Below are 21,896 nucleotides of genomic sequence, written 5' to 3' on the forward strand. Positions count from 1 at the left end.
ATTAGAGAAAAAAATTTTCTGTTTAGTTGGCATGACCAATGCCATGCGTTGACTTCATCTTCTTGGCGACACAAGAAGATTTACAAAGGAAGTATTACAGGAAGAATTACAAAGCTACCTCTCAAGAAGGGTGAAAAAGGCAGCATCAGATAAATAACAACAAAAAGAATTCAGTGAAAGAGAAATGCCTAAAGTATAAGTTTTAGGAAGAAGAAAAATAACCAAATAAGATGAGATATAAGAATAGTGAATTTTAAAAAGTAAACATACACGCAAATTTAAAGATGATTCATCTGTATGAAATATGATACATAAAATATGAACTTTATGATATATAATTTATACATTCTGTAATATATAAAATACAATAATAAATAGTAGTACCAGTAGTATAATTATGCCCAATTTGTAGAATTTCAAAAAACAATGGCACTTAACTGCTGATGATAATAGCATGTATGTGAAGAGGGGAAAATTAGAGTTAAGGTGTACTAAGGGCTTTGAATTATTTTGAAAAAGAGTTAAGATAGTGTTTAACTTTAGAATCTGTTAAGACAAATATCAGGAGAAAATATTTAGAGTAATCACAAGAAAAGAGAAATAAAAACATACAGCAAGAATAACAATGATACAAGCAACCAAGTATAGGTTCAAAAATATCATGGAAAAAGCAGTTCAAATAGACATTTTAAAAGAAGATAAGGAGAAACAAATTCAAATATTTTAGTAATCTCTATAAATGGGCTCACTGAGCTTGTCAATGTGAAGACTGCTGTGTGGAAGAGAGATACCAAAAACACAAGACAGAATGGCTGAGGAAGCTTACTATGCATTTGGAAATCTACAAAAAAGTCCTTGTCCTTACTTTTTTCCTTTGCACTTTTGAAAAGACACTCACCTCTTCCTTCGATGTTTCTGAGTCAAGCTGTAGTGTGAGGTACATAACGATGTGAGGAGTGTTTAGAATATTCTGCTGGATACCTTCTACCTCTTCTCCCCACAGAAGTTTGACTAGATCACTTGTGTTCGACTGTGCCTTTTTCTGTCTGGGTTGAGTGGTTTCCTTTTTCACAGCATATGCATTTTCAAATGTCAGTTTCACCTTTTAAAAAATTAAAATGTATTGATTTTATGACAAGGGAAAATCAGCAGTGGTTTTCACAAAGAAGACTCTGTACATGCACATTCATGCCAGCATGCACAAAAATCACTGTAGAGTATGGGCTCCTTGACGGCAGGAACTGTGGATTCTACTTTTATTTGTGTCTCCAGCTCCTAGGACAATGGCTGGCACGAACTGTTACAAACATTTATTGAGTAAGAATGTATAAATCTCTGTACCTAAGTTCATTCATTTAAATGTAGTCATTGTATTTTAGCGACTTCCCAGGTGGTGCTAGTGGTAAAAAAACCTGCCTGCCAATGGAGGAGGATAAAAGACGTGGGTTAGATCCCTGGGTCGGGAAAATACCCTGGAGGAGGAAATGGCAAGCCACTCCAGTGTTCTTACCTGGAGAATCCCATGGACAGAGGAGCCTGGCGGGCTACAGTCCATGGGGTCACAAAGAGTGGGACTGAGCGACTAACACACACACACTAGATTCTAAGTATTGACAACAAATACAAGATATGCATGGGAAAACAAAAGTTAGTATGAGCTGATAGTGTAATAAAGAGTAACACTACATTACAGATGCTAATAGCACTGACTCATCTGGGGAAATTAGCAGGAAGAGATTCAGGATTAAAAGCAGGAAGAGATTCAGGATTATAAGATTCAGGATTAAAACCTCATACAACCAGAATTAGCTCTCCTTTCAAATGGTGATATTCAAATATTCTTCTCTTAGATATTCTTTGCGGTCCTTTAAAATAAAGGCTAATAAGAATAAAAACTTATCAACATAAGTTTTTGGATCTTGAACTGTGGCCCTAAGATTATCTATCTTATCAAGATAGTTTTAATTTCATGGCTTGATGTCAAATAAGATTGGTAAGAGTCCAGAATGTGGCCATTTTCCAGTTGTTGAAAGGTAGCTTCCACTTCTCAATTACCGTTCCTTGAAAAAGGAGATATGTATCTAGATGCCAGCTGGCCAAAGATAACTTGCTTATCTCAAAGAAGCACCAGTGTGTATCTTAACTAAAAGAAGCTGTCACTAAATATAGTTAATTTTGTGTAGCAAGGACATCATCACATAGGCACAAAATATTCCTAATGTTTAAAATCTTATCAAAATACAGATAAGTCAGGACATTCTAATCATAACAATCTATATAATTTTAAATTTAGACATTAAAGTGCAATGACTTTTTAAAATGAAATTTTAAAAATAAAAAATAAATTCATGGTTGATCAAGAATAAAGAAGTCTGGATGATATATGTATATTAAATAATCACACTGTACAATCTAAACAGATACAGTTTTTATTTGTCAATCCAACCTCAATAAACTGGGGGGAAAAGGATATCTCATCAATATTTAAAAGCAAATAAAATTGTTTATATGCAGTAAGTTGCATTTTGAGAGGAAACATTTAAAAGTTACTATCAAGACAGTAATAATCCCTATTTTTAATAACTTACTAAAAGAGGTATTATTTTCAAGGCCAACTTTAAAATATATGATAAATACTAATATATCACTGTCATTTAAAAAATGAGTCTTAAATATTTATATATTTCATAAAAATATTAAGCATATTATTGTTTAAAATTCATAATCCCATCAGCCTATCTATTGTTAGTATTATACTGTGAAATAAATCTACCCCAATGAACAAAACTTTCCAAAAGAAAAACTATCTAGATATCTTTCTTTTTTGGTTGGCAAAGAGTGACTATGGTTATATTCAATTTTGCTTGTCTGTAGTTGTCTAATATTTCAGGGGTGCTGAGTTATCTTTGTCTACCTAAGGTGGTTCAGACAGTAAAGCGTCTGCCTGCAATGCGGAAGACCTGGGTTTTATCTCTGGGTTGGGAAGATCCCCTGGAGAAGGAAATGGAAATCCACTCCAGTATTCTTGCCTGGAAATTCCCATGGACAGAGGAACCTGGCAGGCTATAGTCCATGGGGTCTCAAAGGGTCAGACACGACTGAGCGACTAACACACACACACACCTAAAGTGAATTTAGTTAAATAAACATCCTTTCTAAAGTAAGTTTCAGATTTATTTTACTAACAAGTAGAAAAGGGACATAAGGTCTAAATTCATCAATATGTATATATTCAGAGTTAAAATGAACCAAGTCATGGCTAGACAGTAGGAAGGAAGAAGTTCCTCATGAAATTTTTCTGAGACCAAATGTTCATGTTTCTTTACAAAACATTTAATATTCCAAATGGAAAAGATCAACCCTTACTAACTGCAATGTTTTCTATAAACTTGATGCTGAAAAATGTGCCCTTGGTATTAGAACACTTTATCTAGAAAGGCTAGGGACTTCCCTGGTGGTCCAGTGGTTAAGACTCCACGCTTCCACTGCAGGGGGTGTGCAGGTTCAATTCCTGGTTGGGGAATTAAGCTCTGCATGCTGTATGGCCAAAAAAAACCACAGGTAGTAGAACACTAGTAAAACTGGGCGGTGGGGGAGGTGTTGGAATATTAAGTAAGTTAAACAAAAATATAAACAAGTTAGAGATCCTATATGGGAACACTCAAGAGTTATCTGAAAAATTAATATAAGGATAAGAAGGATGAGGTGAAGAAAAGCTGAAGAGACACCGTTTCAGAAATGATCTTAGAAAGATGTGAAAAAGAGTATTTGGTGTGAGGTATTGATCCAAACAAGCAATATGTAACCAATATATGGCCTAAAAGACTTATGTTCTGAGGGTGGCATCTGTTCTAGTGTGTAATGCTCAATATATGTATATATAAATAAAAATATAAAAATAAGCATAAATATTGGAGAAGAAAATGGCAACCACTCCAGTATTCTTGCCTGGATAATTCAATGGAGGGCTTAGGAGTCTGGAGGGCTACAGTCCATGGGCTTGCAAAGAGTCAGACATGACTGAGCAACTGAGCATGCGGAAGCATAAATATATTGAATCCTTCAATGAGGACCTGATGAAGCAAAAATGGCTTGGTACTTAGGGTGTTCTTTTATCTGAGACTAAGGATTTAGGAATGTCCAAAAGAAAATATATGGTAGGCTTTGGTGCTGTTCCTTGGAAATGTGAGAAATCTTTAGAATCTGGGGAAATCTCTAGTGCAGACTTTGTACCCTTAGAGAGGGTAGCTGTGAAGACTGTCCCCAGCACTGGGCTCTGGGGTGGAGCTGGTCATATGAGTGAAATGGAGGGTGAGAAATCTGACTGTAGCAAGCAGGGGATGAGTGACAACCTCAGGAAGCAGGCGTCACAGAGGCAGGCTGGGTCTGATGGAGCGTCTCTCTGTGAGAGGTGCTCAGAGAAAGAAATGCACTTGTGAACAGGAGGGGCATCTTCTCCAGCTCAGATTCTCGTGGGTGGAGAGGTCAAAAGATAGGGTATGACAAAAGGAAATTAGCTAGTAGATTCATAAAAATTTATGAATTCTACTTTGGACAGCTACAACAACCTAAAATTTAAGACTGGTATGCTATGCTGGGTGAAGAATGATACACTTGAAAACAACTTTTCCCCTCACTATGACAAAAACTCAAACAATACACACACCACAGAACCATCCGTTAACATTCTTTAAGGAACTATTTTAGCCACTATTCTTCTGATGTAAGTAAAGTTGGCTCCATAATGCAAAGATAATTACACTTTAGCAAGACATTTTGAAAAGTTTACATGCTAAGTAGCTATAAATGTCAGGAAATCTGGCTGCTTTGATAAAACCATAAAAGGGTGAAGACAGATAACCAAATTAAAAGTTAAGCACTATTTTTTAAAAGGGATGATATATGTAAATATTAAGGATATCATATGTTTTATAGGGAAAAAAACTTTTATTGAGTAACATCTAATATAAGATAGTTTATATCAACCTTCTTATAGAAAAGTTTTGTCTTGAGTTTATATGAAAGTTCTCATAAAAGGGGTTTTCCTCTGTTGAGTTTATGTGAAGCTTCTTAAAGGAAGGGTATTCTGTTGTTCCTCCATGAACATTAAACTGTGACAAGTTTCATCATCTCCTGTTTCCCTCAAAAGGTTTTCTTATTTGTGCAATTTACCGAGCCTTTCTTTCCTCCTCCCTTCCCTCCAACCCTGACACCTTCAGGGGATGCTGTACCTTATTCTTAGGTCCAAGGACTGCACTCTATAACTCACCACTTCCAAAGCCTTGCTGCTTTAATTATCCTCTCCAGCCCACATCATGTAACAAGCAATGTTGCTTTGGCCTCTGCCAAACAAACCAGCCAACGCTCCCTTCCCCATCAGCAGCCATGCCAGCCTCTGCACACGAGGGACTGCATAGCCAGACTACAGCCTCACTTCTGGCTCATCGTCCACATGTCTCTCTCACAACATCTTCGCTGCTCTCCCTGTGTCTGATCCTTTCTCCTTTGTCTGGCAGATGCTCTGAATAGTCCTTAGTCAAAAGTCTGAAGGAATTGAGTCCACTTGACTCAGCAAATTCTCTTTGATCCTCCTCTTTTGGGCAATATCACGGGACTACTCGAGAGAAAAACTGGAAGGCACCGTGGACTCCATTATCTCCTGCAGAGTGTACTGTCCTCTTTACTTCCCAAATACTTTACCCCTCATCTACTTCTTCTCCTCCATATCCACAGCCAAGGCCTTTGTCCAGACCATAACCCCCTCTCTTCTGGACTATCATAAAGCTGACCACTTGGTTTCCCAATCTCCAGTCCCATCCAGAGGGATATATTCCTAAATGCAAATCTGATCACATCAGTCATCTTCTTTAAAATACTGACATTAACTAGTTACTTTCTGGGTTCTGAGAATAAAAAAGATTTACAAATGCTTTTTTAAAAATGTCTGTCTACTTCCTAATCTTTCCACAATATATGATCACCACTTTCGTGTAACAAGGAAATAATAAAAGTTGAAATATTCTACTCAAGTATCATCTCCTTTAAGAAGCCTTTTCTCTTCTCATGGCCTAAGAAGTAATGTTCTGCAGGCTGGTCTCTCAGAAGAGGGGTTGGATTCCTCCAAAGTTCCAGGAAAACTAGCAATGGCCCGGTACTTATGCAGTCAGTCCTGGTCAACTGCAATGTGTGGACCCAAATTCCCTGATGAAGCCAGGGGGCAGGGGGATGGTGTTCTACCTGCATGATTACTTGCTGGTTGAATGAATGGGTACACAGAGATGTGGCAACAGATCAAGATCACAAAAATCAGTCATTAGAAGAGTACTGGCACCTTTGTTCTTGTCATTTTGAATTTCTGAAACATTTTTTTTAAACCCACAACTTTTTATTTAAAAAAATTTAAACCTATAGAAAGTTGCAAGAAGTGTACAATGATCACCCATACATTCCCCTCACTCAGTTACATCAATTTTTTAACACATTTTGCCACACTTGCTTCCTCCCTCCTTCCTCCCTTGTCTTACTGACGTCTTCTTATATCCTCACCTTCTTTCTATTTAAAAGAATAATTTTGCCTGAACTACTTGAGAACTACTTGCAGCTACTTTAACACTTCACTGCTAAGTACCTTAGTACATATCTCCTAAGGCTACACAACCAAATATAATTATGACATTTAGGGATATAACACACAATACTCTTCTCTAACAAAGATCATATTCAAATTTCCCCAAATGTCCCAATAAAGCTATTCCCAATTGCATTAGAGGATCAATAAAGGAAGAGTTGCTGCGTTTGGTTGTATGTTAGCTTAGTCTATCTTAATCTAAAACAATTCTCTAGCCTTTTTTTCTTTCATGACATTAACATTCTTGAAGAATTGAAGGTAGCTGTTTTGCAGAATGTTAAAACCTAGCTTTAAAAGAAATGATTTGGTATCTCTGTGCTTCACCTAGTCCAGGCTTTGCTGTTGGACTTCATGATGGTATTCTGAATCTATTTATAGCAGAACTTATTTAAAATTCAAATACAGAACTGTAGAGTTGGAAGAGGGCTCAGAGATTTATTCTCACAAATGCCCTCTGATTATAGATGAGGAAAGTGAAACCCAGAAGACTTTTGAAAATTGCTCAGAGCGAGGTTTAAAATAGAGATCTGCCCTCCTTCTCCTCAGTGACCTTCCTGCCACATTACATTCTCTCCCGGGGCATCTTCTGCTGGATGACGAGAAACATTTCAGGCTATTTTTATACCCTGAGTATAAACTTAACATGCTACTGTTGGTTATTTCCAAAATTAAAATAAAGTCTCCTAAGGTATTCTTTGGGCTTCCCTGGTGGCTCAGCTGGTAAAGAATCTGGCTGCAATATGGGAGACCTGGGTTCTATCCCTGGGTTGGGAAGATACCCTGCAGGAAGACATGGCAACCCATTCCAGGATTTTTGCCTGGAGAATCCCTAGAGAAGGACTGAGGAGCCTGGAGATTCCCTGGAAAAGGGAAAGGCTACCCACTCCGGTATTCTGGTCTGGAGAATTCCATGGACTATCCGTGGCATCACGAAGAGTTGTACATGACCGAGCGACTTTCACTTTCACTTGTCAAGGTATTCTTTATAAATCAGCATTCCTCTTCTCTTACTGCCTGAATCACCGTTTTAAATGCCATAGGTACAAACTAGGTAGACCAGCTTTTCTGAGACAAGTCCACTGCATTCAGCTGTGGAAAGAACAAGGGGACACAGACACAAAGACGCAGCCAGGCTGTGCGTGCAATCGGAGCATCACGCTCTGGAGTCAGTTTTGGCTCCAGTTCTTTGAGTTATTAATTCTGTAATCTTGGACAAATCATTAATTCTCTCCTAGAGTCTTTTTCTCTCATGTGTAAAACAGGAGATTAATACAGATTGTTATAGGGGAACAAATGAAATTATCAAAGGGAATGCTATTAGCAAAGCACCAACATACTTCTGGCACCCTACAAATTCTAGTTCCCTTCCCAATTCTCAGGCTGTATACGGGCAGAATCCCCTTGAAATTACAATAGGAAGGCAAGGCCATGCTGGAGTTCAACATACCCTCTCAATATGATCATTCTGACCCACAACAGTGTTTCTTCCATCTTTGCTGTTTCCTCATTTTGTTTTTTAATTTTTAATTCTACTTATTTACTGACCATACTGGATATTCAAAAAAATAAGGAATGCTTCCTGAACTTGCATGTCATCCTTGTGCAGGGGCCATACTAATCTTCTCTGTATCGTTTCAATTTTAGTATATGTGCAGCTGAAGTGAGGACTGCTGTTTCCGCATTTTGGCATAAGATATAAGAATTGGCACTTAAGAATAATGTTGTAAAAAATATATAAATATATACACACAGTATATATATAAATGTATGTTTAAAACACAGAACATTTAATGCAGTTGTAGTGGCAAACTGGGCAGGCAGCAGATATACAATTCCTATTTCATGCTTAACAAGGACATGGAAATGGTGGGTGAAATTGGTCCAAAATATTTAAATCATTATTTCTTTCTCTTCCTTTTTCTGCCAACTGTGCATTGCCAAATTTGCAAATGGTGTATATTAATTAAATGTAAGAATAATGTGACTCCACTGGAAACAAAATTGTTTTTTTGAAGGCGGAACAGATGTGGCTGAACTCTGCCAGTACCGTCAGGACACCTGCAAGTGACACGGGCAAGAAAGAGGAGCCCTCATTCGGGGCTCACATGCAGCCCCTTTACTTGGATGATGCTGTTTCAATCATACTGTGATTTTTCGTTACTGACTGATAAGTAGCTCCTGTCTGTGCCCAGTGAGGTGCTCTGGTACCCTGGCCCACCCTTGTTCCTCTCCTCATCTAGAAACTAGAGGGCATACCAGCACACTCTGCTCCAGCACTGTGTCTCATGTGCTTAGTTGCCGGGAGCCGCCATGAGAGATCCCACCTATGACAAAGTCATGTGGAAGAGAACTGTTAAGCAAGGCTTCAGAACTCAAGGGGCTCCCTAGGCTTTCTCGAGCATCTACCCCAAAACCAGAATCTGTCTGTTTTACTGTTTCATGACTTTCACCAACTCCTCTGACATTAACAGGGGGCTAACCCTGACCACTTTTCTCTGGAGAAAATCAACTTAGGGCTATAGCTAATAAGTCTCCTGGACATGAGAGGAATATTTCAAATCAAACCCCCTCTGTTAGCATTCTAGCTTGCTCGGCAGGTATATCCAGACCCTTACAGCTACGCATGTGATTATTTACAGCCTCCCAACTGTGAGAGGCATGGAAAGCCTAAAACATAGAGTCTTTGAAAGAGTTAAAAGTTATTAGAGTAGTGCTAGTGCTGATGTAGGATTTCATTATTGGGCCAATGCTTGTTGCTAAGTTCCCATATCTCTTATCCACTGTGCACCTGGGAATGCATTAGTTAACATGAGAATGCTAGAAAAACAAGTGTAGCCTTAAATTTAACCATATCAAACTTTTGAGCTAATTGGTTCTTTCTTGTAATTCATTGCACCTTTGCTCTGTGAAAAATGTAACTTTGTTTGGCATTTTCTGAGGCTGACATAGATTAGAAATATAAAGAAAAAACACTTTGAGGGAAAACAAGTTTTCTGGTTGAGCAGCCTTTATCAAAAGAGGGTCATAAAATGTTCACAGGCCTACAAGACCAGAAGATACTGTACACAACATCTTTTGTGGAAAAGGTATGCAAAAAAATCCTGGTTTCAATAAGGGCATATACTGCTGGAATGTTTGGGCTGACTCTGTATAACCTTGCATCTTTCATTTCCCTCTATGTATAAGGCAAGGTATAAAAGTACCTTTTGAAAAATAAAGCTTTTGGGCCTCACAGAAGCTTGGTCACCCCGTGTTTTTTCTTCTATCTTTCTCTCTCTTTCTCTTTCCCTCTCCCTCTCTTTTTCAGGCTGATCCCTTGGAGCATGGGGGCTCCCTGCGTTCACTTATCTGCCTGGGTTTCTAAGACCTGAACGGGAAGACATTCTGCGTCTTCACTCCCTCGGGAGACCGGGAGGGCACCTGTGGCCTCTGTGAATAGGGCAAACTTCTTGTCTTAAAGTATTATTGGTTCTCTATGTAAACCAAGAAATATCAGCCTCTTTCTCTCCTCTATTTTCTTATCTACAACATTCTTAACTATCTCTCTCTCTCTAACTCAATCGCAATTGCCGACGCCGTTTCTCCTTCGGGTTTCCCTGGATCCTGCAGGGGCTGGACCCCGGCACTTAGTCACTCAGTTGTGTCCGATTCTTTGTGACCCTGTGGACTGCAGCCCTCCAGGATCCTCTGTCCATGGGATTCTCCAGGCAAAATACTGGAGTGGGTTGCTATTTCCTTCTCCATGCCTGGTGTCTGCCTGATTTTTTTTTAAATTTCAAACAGCATCATCTGTCTAACCACTCCTAGGCATGGCTGGTCACTGGCTATCATTTATTCTAGCACTTTCATTTTGCATTTCCAAAGACAGCTTAATTTACAGAGCATCTGTGTGCGTGTGTGTATGTGTATGTTCAAAGTATGTATGCGCACGCATGTGTGTGTATTTTGAGAAGGAAGTGAATACAACAAAATTTTACTTCTTAGAAAACAAGAAACTTTGTAATGTGTCCTGTTACCTCAAGTCTCAATCAGATGCAGGTATGATTCTGATTTATCAGGCATTTTGTTCTTCATTCCCATCAATCTAAAAACTGCTTCCTTCTTTTACTGCCAGATGCAGCCTCTGACCTTTCTAAAGCATATCATCCTCCTTACCCCTTGAAAGAGAGAAAGCCAATTCCCCATGCTAATAAGAGTAGAACACTCTTGAATAGGAGGCATGGCATTTAAAAAATACATCTAATGACCTAAAAATGTCATCTATAATACAAAATGTCACTGCTTAGAATATGAAAATGACATATTATGGAAGAAATTTATTTTTACCTTACAAGGAATGAAAAATAATTCATTATGTGGCTAAACAAAAGCTCAGGAGTAAGGCTAAACTAGATAACATAAAAATTAAGAAAAGCGTATAGTGTTTAAACAAAACAAAACCACATTTTTAAAAAACTTTATAGAAATTATGATTTTAATAAGTCAGAATAGAAAATTCCATGACTGTTTAAAATGACTTCTCCCAGAAACTGGATTTTCATCAATATGTATGGTACTTACAATGACAAGTTGGTTATTATGTATGTTTTTAGTATTGTTCTTACAGATATTTATCTTTCCTTTTAGAACTATCCGCAAAAGCTAAAAATGTTGAGAGCTAAAAATTTTAAAGTATTCTAGTGCATAACTCACCCATTATACATGACTCTTTTCAGAATTTTATAAAAAGAAAATAGCACAAGACACATCTATTTCATCACAAAACACAGAAAAAGGATGTCCACCTGCATAGGTCCAGGAATGCAAGACAGAACTCTCTCTATGTTCTCAGAGGTCACCTCTACGTCGTTCACAGCAACGAGGACATCACCTGAAAACACAACCACAATAAGAGACAGTTGTGTGAGTATCCAAAGCTGGAAAAGATCTGGAGTTGGAACACTAAAAAGTATCTAATCTGACCTTCCAAGTGCAGTACAAAATATGGTGCAGACATTCAGGGACTCGCTCAAGATTATAAAACTCTTTAGTGGCAGAGCTATCTGCCACCCCACTCTTAAACTATAATGCAGCCCAACACTGCACCATAACTAAATATAAGCTATGAATATTTAAAGAGATGAATATTCTTATTTTTTTCTACAATTGGGAGAATTATATCAACCCAAGGGACACATGGACAATTTGTAGCATTAAGCAAGTATTACACTTAACAAAACTGAATCTAAACACTTAGACCCACAGTAAAAAAATTCAGCTGAAATTTTAATTAAATCCATGTGGTACATCATAACTCAAAATGCTGGGTATTCACTATTATTACTGGTCTTTGTCTACACACAGCATTTTATTTCAAAAGCCCCCAACCACAATAAAATCTACAGCATGTTTCAGTTAAAATATCCTTTTTCATGGCTTTCCTTTAAATGTGCATATTATCAAATCAAGTGGTTTTAATAAAGATCAGTGTTAAAATGGAAATTTACTCTCAAAACATGAAGGTAATATCTAAACACAGTGAACTGCAGTAATAGAAATACACATAACAAGGTTATTTTTTCTCATCATTCTTATTTGATAGGACATACATTAAATAATTACAACCATTCATTAATTCATCCAACAAACACTTATTGTATGCCAGGCCCTGTTCTAGGTACTGCAGATAGAGAATGAACAAAACAGACAAAAATCTCTATACATATGGAGCTTAATATTCTTTGGAAAAGACAAAATAAATAGGCATATAGATAAAATAGTGTTGTTAGACAACTCTCTATTGGCCTCTCCTGCTTTTCTGTATCTTACAAGCCAAGGAACTGAAAGTCTCTGTTCTCAATTATCTTTTCAAGATTGTACAGTGAACAGTTTTGGATGAAACAGTGTCTCCCTCCAGAGCAAAAGTACAGACTAACGAGGATAATTTCTCCCTCAGTGTCTTATTATTAATAACCGTTCTTTATAAAAGATTTGGGTTTCCTAAACTCAAAGTTCCTTTCCTTTAAAGCAACCCACTGTTGTGTGTAGGTGTCCCCTGGTCCTCTTCATGATGACCTTTGAGAATGAGGGCTGGGGAACAGGTGAGACTGTCATTACTTCACCCACTGCTGGTCCTCCCCCTCCTCTCTCTGCCTTCGTTCCTTGGTTTCCTTGATATGCTGTCATATGGGAAAGGGGCAAAGTGCAGAGTGAGCAGGAGTTGCTTAGGCCAGCCCTGTGAGAGCCTGCAATGACCTACACTGGGGTCAGATGCTCAAGAAATGCCGTTCACTTGAGAACAGCATTGGGTTTGGCCCCCAAGTCTGACCTGATGGTTCACTATTATAGCATTTGAGCAACCTCGTAACTTTTCTTAAAAGTTAAGAAATTTTGAGATGTATAGAAATATCGAATCACTATGCTATATAATAGGAACCAACACAGTGTTGTAGGTCATTTACACTTACAAAACAAAAAAACAAACAAACTCATAGAAAAAGAAAATGGATTTGTGGTTACCAGAGGCAGGGAAGCCAGGAAGGGGAAAATTGGATGAAGCTGGTCAAAAGGTACAAATTTCCAGTTATAAGATAAATAAGTATTAGGAATATAATGTACAACATGATAGGTATAATTAATGCTCTGGTATGTTACATAACAAAGGTGTTTAGAAAGTAAATCCTAAGAGTTTTCATCACACACAAAAATTTTTTTTCTACTTCTTTAACTTTGTACCTATATGAAATGATGCATACTCACTAAACATTACCACTTATTATGGTAATCATTTTATGATGTAAGTCAATTTATTATGCTGTGTACCTTAAACTTCTACACTGCTTTATGTCAATTATATCTCAATCATACTGGAAAAAAAGAAAGAACTTGCAAACTAAACTTCCAACTTTAGTTCAACTTGGGAAAATAAAAAAGCAACATACTCCTCTAATTATTTTTAAACAAGAGATTAAATAAGTGTACTGCTGCTGCTGCTGCTAAGTCGCTTCAGTCATGTCTGACTCTGTGCGACCCCATAGACAGCAGCCCTCCAGGCTCCCCCATCCCTGGGATTCTCCAGGCAAGAACACTGGAGTGGGTTGCCATTTCCTTCTCCAATGCATGAAAGTGAAAAGTGAAAGTGAAGTCGCTCAGTCGTGTCCAACTCATAACGACCCCATGGACTATAGACTATCAGGCTCCTCCGTCCATGGGATTTTCCAGGCAAGAGTACTGGAGTGGGGTGCCATTTCCTTCTCCAGAAATAAGTGTACTATATAACATTATTTATAGTCATAGTGATTTTTAAAAGGAAGAAAGGAAAGGAAGGAGAAAGGGAGAAGAGAGAAAGAAAGAAAAAAATGAAAGAAAAAGAGGGAGAAGGAAGGAAGGGAGGGAGCGAGGGGAAGATGAAGGAAGATGAACACAATACAGGAGTACTGATGTAAAACAAAACCACTTTTGGATGATACCAACCGTGAGTTCTATTGTCTGTAGATTACTGTGTCCTCAGGACACTTAAATAATGAAACGATTTAAAATTTGTTCCTTTAAACTAAAACCACCTGATAATGTCACAAATGACTCCTTCCCCGCCCCCCAACCCTAATAAATACAGTTCAGTAGTTGAGTGTTGTAGGAAGTGTTGTCTGAAAGCACCATGTCCAGCAAACCTCTAAAAATAGGAGACAAGAATCATCACAAAAGACATGAAAATTAATCCTAGAACAACTGTAGTATGTTCACAATATTTTAAAATGTTTAGTAGAAAACTGTCTCTTTCTATAGAGAGTTATATCTCCTTTTCATTTCCCAGATATTTGTTTTCCTTGTGTTTTTCTGAGCACCTCCTGTGAGGTGACTCAGAGATGGCAGGCTTCCTGGACATCACATCACTGCAGTGGGCAGCCTGTGCCCCAGGAAAGTTCTTTCTCAGCAAGTGCATGGGAGTCATTAGTATGCACAGTCCCATCTCAAATGCTGAAAGGAAATGAAATGCATGAATTGGTTTGAACTGTTAAATAAGCAGTAGTCTGAGGATTATTGATGGGTAGAAATAAGAGGAAAAATCTACCAAGTTTATCAAGAGATACTTTCAAGAATCAAATAAAACCTAAAGAAAGGTTAGTTTATCATAATACTTAATTCCTCAATGTAAAGTTTATTATTTCAGAACACCCATCAATTTCTCAACATCTGCTTATATCCAATGACAAATGTGTACTGAAGCATACTAACTACATTAGGCATCAGAGAGTATGGAAATATATATGCAAAAGTTAGTTTACAGTTCGACTAACACTATATGCAAAATGAATACACAATTTAAGAAATTACTTTTGAACAAAATTATTACACATAAATGTATGAAAAAGAAAGGACACACACCAAAATGCTGTCTTTGGGTGACTGGATTTTTTCTTTGCTTTGTTTTATTATATTTTCTAAATGGTCTACAATAAGCATATATTACTACTACTGCAAAGAAAAAAATTAATACTCATATCTTATAAAAAATAAAATAAAAAACACACACTGTGGTAGGCAGAATAGTCCTCCAAAAATGTCTACATCCTAATCTCTAAAATCTGTGAATATGTTACTTTACATAGCTAAAGAGACTTTTCAGATGTAATTAAGAAACATGAGATTGGGAGATTAATCAAGTGAGTCCCATGTAATCAGTGGATCTATAAAGGAATGAGGCAGGAAAGTCAGTCAGAGAAGGACTTCAAGATGCTACACTGCCAGCTTTGAAGATGGAGTTAGGGACCACAAGGCTAGGAATGCTTGCCAAGGAAAGGAGTTCTCTAGAAGCTTGCCAAGGAAAGGAGTTCTCCCTTGGAGACTCCAGACTGAATGCAGCCCTTGTGGACACATGCATTGATTGTAGTGTAGGAAGACACATTTTAGACTTTTGATTTCCAAAACTGTAAGATGATAAATTTGTGCTGTTTTGAACCACCTGGTCTGGTAATTTGTCACAGTAGCAATAGGAAATTAATATACCCACTGAACAATATAAAGTAACCTTGCTGCTGCTGCTGCTAAGTCACTTCAGTCATGTCCGACTCTGTGCGACGCCATAGACAGCAGCCCACCAGGCTCCCCTGTCCCTGGGATTCTCCAGGCAAGAACACTGGAGTGGGGTACCATTTCCTTCTCCAATGCATCAAAGTGAAAAGTGAAAGTTAAGTCGCTCAGTTGTGTCCGACTCTTAGCGACCCCATGGACTGCAGCCCACCAGGCTCCTCTGCCCATGGGATTTTCCAGGCAATAGTACCGGAGTGGGGTGCCATTGCCTTCTCCAAAAGTAACCTTGACTAAGCACCAAATGAGAGTCAGAGACCAAGAATGCTACTAAAGAACAGATGGATATACAAGGTACATTTGGAGGTCACTGGGGAAAGAATAAATCAGTCCTGTTAGAAGTGAGTATTTAATCTACAGGAGAACTGGAAAATACATATGAGACAGGGGGGTGGGATCAGATTGTGAATTTAAATTGTTCATTTAAATTAAGCTGAATTTGACTTAAAGGGGAAAGCATCTGATTTTTTAAGCAGTTACATACTGCCATTTTATTCATTAAAGTTAATACATTTACTGACAAAATCTTAAGTTTTGAGAGAATCAAAATTACTATATTTTTTAACCTCAATGTCAATCCCTCAAAATTACTATATTTTTTAACCTCAATGTCAATCAACCTCAATGTCAATCCCTTTACTTAAGCACTAAACTAGAGAAAATCAAGGTCCCTCCCAACCTACCCTTCTAGAGTTCCTTGAACAACAGTAGCACATGTATTGTAACTACTAATATTATACAGAATATTAAGTAACAATAATGTATTTATTAAGTAATATTAAGTAATAATAACTACTAATATTACAAAGTGAAGTGAAGTCGCTCAGTTGTGTCCAACTCTTTGCGACCCCATGGATCGTAGTCCACCAGGCTCCTCGGTCCATGGGATTTTCCAGGCGTGAATACTGCAGTGGGTTGCCGTTTCCTTCTCCAGGGGATCTTCCTGACCCAAGGATCGAACCTGGGTCTCCCGCATTGTATGCAGACACTTTACCGTCTGAGCTACCAGGGAAGCCCATGTAAAATTTAATATGATATTAAAATATCATATTCTCAGAAGATGATAGATAAGAAACTATTGAAAGGCTTTAATTTCTCATTAAAATAGAAAATAATACTACAGAAATGTTGGAAAAAACCACTGATGACTATAAGTTATTTATGGCACTATTTGTCATTATTCGGTCACTCAGTTGTGTCCAACTCTTTGCAACCCCATGGACTGTAGCCCACCAAGCTCCTCTGTCCATGGGACTCTCCAGGCAAGAATACTGGAGTGGGTGGCCATTCCTTTCTCCAAGGGATCTTCCCAACCCAGGGATCAAATCTGGGTCTCCTGCATTGGCAGATGGATTCTTTACCAGCTGAGCTACCTATAGCCATGATTAATTTTGAAAATTATTTTTAGTCTTTACCTTTGTTCACACAAAGGAGTCATCAGGGATTATTTTCTCCTTTTAAATCTCTCAAGTAATAAGAATTTTTATGCTGGTTACACAGTTTTTAGAATTATAACTTTAATAGTCAAACAACAAATAATTTATAATTATTAAATTATAATTTAAATAACCATACTGTTGGCCTGACATTTTCATGTTTTTTGTTTTTTATTCTAACTAAAAAATGCTTCAACAAATGTTTTCATGCACATAGTTTTTCCTCTTTTTACATCAGGGGTCAGCAGACTTTCTGTAAAGGCTCAGATCAGTAAATACATTAGGCTCTGCAGGCCATATGGTCTTTGTTGCAACTCTTCAACTTTGACATTGTAGCTTTAAAGTAGCAATAAACAAATGAATGTAGCCCTGTTCCAATAAAATTTTATTTATGAACCCTGATGTCTGCATTTCATAGTTTTCATATGTCATAAAATATCACTCTTTTGATTTGTTTTCTAACCACTGAAAAAGGTTAAAACCATTCTCAGTTTGCAGACTGCACAAAAATGGGTGGTGAGTTCACTGGAAAGACAGAATTTTAAGAGAATTTGGGCTGGTGGGCCTGACTTGATCTGCTGGTGATGGCTTGCAGGTGTGTCTTAGATGACTTCTTTAGAACAAATGTTTCAAAATTGATTAGCTGGATTAAACAGTACATTGTGGTAGTTTATTTCCCAACTACATTTTTGAAAGGATTAAATCCTTTCTTTTTTGTTTTAAAGAGAAATCTTTTGGCACTTTCTGCGATTCATGGGGTCGCAAAGAGTCGGACACGACTGAGCGACTGAACTGAACTGAACTCAACCATCCACTCAAGTAAGCAACATGGTTAAGCGAAAGAGCTCTGTGAACAGAATTCACAACCCATGGATTCTAGCTTTATTACTGACTGGCTGGCTATCTGCTCTTGGATAAGTAACATGACACCTCTGGTGCTCACCCATGGAGGGAAGGAACTGCACCAGACTCTCTATACAGTGGCCTAAAATCTCTTAAAATTCTGTCTTTCCAATGAACTCACTGTTTCAGTGTCTTTACTAGTGGATCAAGTACCATGGGTAAAAATATGCAGGATAAATTATGTGAGAGAAGAGAGACAAGTAAGTAGAGTTATTTTCATTAAGCATATAGAAATGGGGACTTCCCTGGCAGTCCAGGGGTTGGGACTCTGTGCTTCCATTGCAGGGGACCTGGGTTTGATCCCTGGTCGGGGAACTAGGATCCCACAAGCCACACAGCACAGTCAAAAATAAATAAATAAATAAAAGTAATTTTACTTGGGGATTGTAAATATAGGAAAACAAATAATATCAAAATGTTACAACTATAATGGGAGAAGACAAAAATGTATACCAAATAGTCTACAAAAGATTAGAGAGTAAAATCACACATCCAGTTCACTTCAGTTGCTCAGTCATGTCTGACTCTTTGCGACCCCATGAATCGCAGCACGCCAGGCCTCCCTGTCCATCATCAACTCCCAGAGTTCACTCAAACTCATGTACATTGAGTCATTGATGCCACCCAGCCATCTCATCCTCTGTCGTCCCCTTCTCCTCCTGCCCACAATACTTCCCAGCATCAGAGTCTTTTCCAATGAGTCAACTCTTCGCATGAGGTGGCCAAAGTATTGGAGTTTCAGCTTCAACATCAGTCCTTCCAATGAACACCCAGGACTGATCTCCTTTAGAATGGACTGGTTGGATCTCCTTGCAGTCCAAGGGATTCTCAAGAGTCTTCTCCAACACCACAGTTCAAAAGCATCAATTCTTCGGCGCTCAGCTTTCTTCACAGTCCAACTCTCACATCCATACATGACATGTTCATAAAACCCAAAGCTCTTTTCAAAAGAGAGCCTCAGATATTTTAGTTGCAAACCCCCAAAATGTCTACTAACAGTGGAATGGAAAAATAAACAGTATGTATTCATACAATGGATTACTACGTAGTGACAACATCCACATGTCTCACAGACTATAAACTAAAGAAAAAAGAAACAAGAGAATACACACCACATACTTCCATGTACATGAAGTTCAAGAAGAGGCGAAATCAACTGTTGCTAGAAAACTTCTGACTTTTAGAAGATTATCTCTGGTGGGTGTACCAATAAGGAGAATGCACCCTGGAGCATCTGGGTACCCACCTGGGTTGTAGTTACAAAGGTATATAGATATGTTAAAATTCACTGAGTATTCATTTAAGATTTGGGCATGTTATGGAGTAACACCTCAATTTAAATGATTTTTAAAAGTAAATCCAAAAGCACTTCCAAAATTTTTTTAAAATTTAAAAGCAAAACAGCACAAGTATTTTATATAAAACAAATCTATTTAGTGACCACAGGGGACATATCAGAAGCTGATACAAAAAGAACGTGAAATAAAAACTTTATTTATTCTATATCAGAAATAGTCTTCAGGGTATGCAGAGTCTACAATACTAATGTGTACTTTCTCTAACCCTATCCTTCCCAATCCTTAAAAGAACACCTAATTTTAAATGACTTGAATAATAATCTTGAAGAAAAAAAATAAAACACAGATGATAGCCAGTTTCTAGGATGTAGATAAAAGGAGAACTTCTACTTGCTCTTGTCTGAGATGGGGACTAGCTACAGGTGAGGAGCTATCAGCTATCAAACAGAAATATAAAAATAAACATGCAAGCCCTTGGCAGCCTGAACAGCAAAAATGGCACCAAGAAAGGTACCCAAACCCCCAAGAAACCAGCAAAGAAGAATGAGAGTAGAACAGATTTCTGCTGTCATGAGAAGAAAGAGGAGTCACCAGTCTCACTGTGATGCTCAAGGGACTTTAGTCAATGGTGGGTCACTCTCCAATGAGACAAAGGCAAGAGTCACCTGGAGCAAGCTGCATTGATCAGGACAAAGTTCTCATGATCCTCCTGCCTGTGGGGTGACTGCAGTGTGCAATGTCACCGTGAAAGAAACAAATGAGCAATTACCACCACAGAAGCACCTTGTGCAATTTAGCAAGGTACTTTGCATTTAGCAAACTCACCATGACATTAAAATTGTCCATTGATGGGTATGAACACATACCCGACTTGGAACAGGACTTCTGATCTTGATAAATGAGGGCATCTGCCCAATGAAGCATTCAAGGACGAAGGCTCTTTCCTAACAGTGATTAATATCTCTGGTCTAAGTTAGGTTATGAGATAATATTCATTATTCACAAGCTTAATACCTATGACTACTCAGAGAATTTTAAAAAATAAATGCTGGAAAAAAATCATCCATTCTTTATTCCCAAATTATATAATTTTAAAACTATAGGGCTTAATCAAAAAATTCAAAACTTGAAAAAGCAGATGACAATCACCCATAAAAACCCCACACTAATCCAACACTACAGCATTTTGCTGTATTTATATTAACTTCTAATTGTTTTCCCTGCCATGTATTCTTTTTACATAGTTTATTCATTCAGTACATGTTTTTGAGGGCTTATTATGAGCCAAGCATTTTGCCCTGTGCCAAAGATGAAATAATCATTTTATTTCAGCAAATTTCCTTTTCTACTTATTTTTAAGTTATAATCTTTCCTGTTACAAAACTGAAATCATTTGTCTAATTTTTCTAACTTTTTATTGCTATTTAATACACATGCAGGAAAAGTACATAAATTGTAGTACAGTATATGCTACCCCACTCAGGTTAAAAAAGTAGACTACTAGCATCTCGGGTACCTTTAAATTATTTTAACAATAAACAGTAGGACCACCCTGGTAGTCTTCCTCTCTGGTTGATTCTCTCTCCTCCCATACAGATGGTGCAAAGATCACACCCAGAGGTAACTGGCATTCCTAGGAAGGTCAGCAGCCTGAAGTGATTATCAGGGGAAAGGAAATAAGGAACAGGAGGCTCACTGGTCATAACCACCTCTCTGTTAGATTTCAAGAGAAATGGGTACAAAGAATTTTAGAGATTGGTCTAAAACTCAGTCCAAATGGGTATTCCCAGCAAAGGCCCCAGGTGAATATAAAGAGAGGGCATGAGCTGGGGTTTTCCAACATGTGGGATCCTGCAATTATGGTGGCAATCCTGCAACAACAAGGCAGGATTTCATAAGCAGGGATGCTGGCCTCCTTTCACAGAACTAAAAGAAAAAACCCTAGAGATATTTTGCCCAATCCTGTAACTTTACACAGAAGGAAGGTGAGGACTTCAGAGAACGTAAGTATGCACTGGCTCTTGTTCCAGTTGCCTGTTACTGCCTAAGTGATCACCTAAAAACTCACTAGCTTCAAATAACAAGGATCATTTTGTAACTATGTGTGGCGATGGATGCTTCCTAGACTTATTGTGGTGATCATTTCAGAGTATATACAAATATAAAATCATTATGCTGTATACCTGAAACTAATATGTCAATTTTATCTCAATTAAAAAAAAAAAAAAGAAACACCAACCACCATTTATTATCTCTCCCGGTACTGGGGTGGATGGGGTTCAGCTGAAGTTCTCACTAGGGCTTTTCATGTAACTGCAGCCAGACAGTAGCTGGGGCTGGAGTTCCCTGGACAGACTCTTCACTCACATCTGGTGGCTGTTGGGAAGGGTAGCTGGGGCCTCAGCTGGGGCCATCAGCCAGAATACTACTATTCAAGACCTCTTCATGCCGCCTGGGCGTCCTCACAGAACAGTGACAGGCAAGCACTTCCTCACTGAATGGTGACAGGCAAGCAGCATCACCTGTTTATGATCCCACTTCTTAAGTCTCATAGTACCAATTAAG

The 21,896-nt window shown here is 38.1% G+C and overlaps 1 protein-coding gene and 1 non-coding gene across 2 annotated transcripts in view; both read right to left on the reverse strand.

Annotated features, from left to right (window-relative positions):
- INTU (inturned planar cell polarity protein) overlaps nt 1-21,896 on the reverse strand; it is an 86,441-nt gene that overhangs the window by 48,846 nt on the left and 15,699 nt on the right. Inside the window, exons 3-4 of the mRNA XM_040250514.1 lie at nt 11,413-11,498; nt 899-1,102 (exon numbers count right to left, since the gene is read on the reverse strand). Of these exons, the coding sequence (XP_040106448.1) occupies nt 899-1,102; nt 11,413-11,498 (290 nt within the window). The remainder of the gene's footprint in view (nt 1-898; nt 1,103-11,412; nt 11,499-21,896) is intronic.
- LOC120871663 lies at nt 8,190-8,296 on the reverse strand. Its single transcript, XR_005723086.1, has one exon. It is a non-coding gene; the product is annotated as a U6 spliceosomal RNA (small nuclear RNA).

Source organism: Oryx dammah, unplaced genomic scaffold, assembly GCF_014754425.2.
Source record: "Oryx dammah isolate SB20612 unplaced genomic scaffold, SCBI_Odam_1.1 HiC_scaffold_12, whole genome shotgun sequence".
Classification (NCBI taxonomy): domain Eukaryota; kingdom Metazoa; phylum Chordata; class Mammalia; order Artiodactyla; family Bovidae; genus Oryx; species Oryx dammah.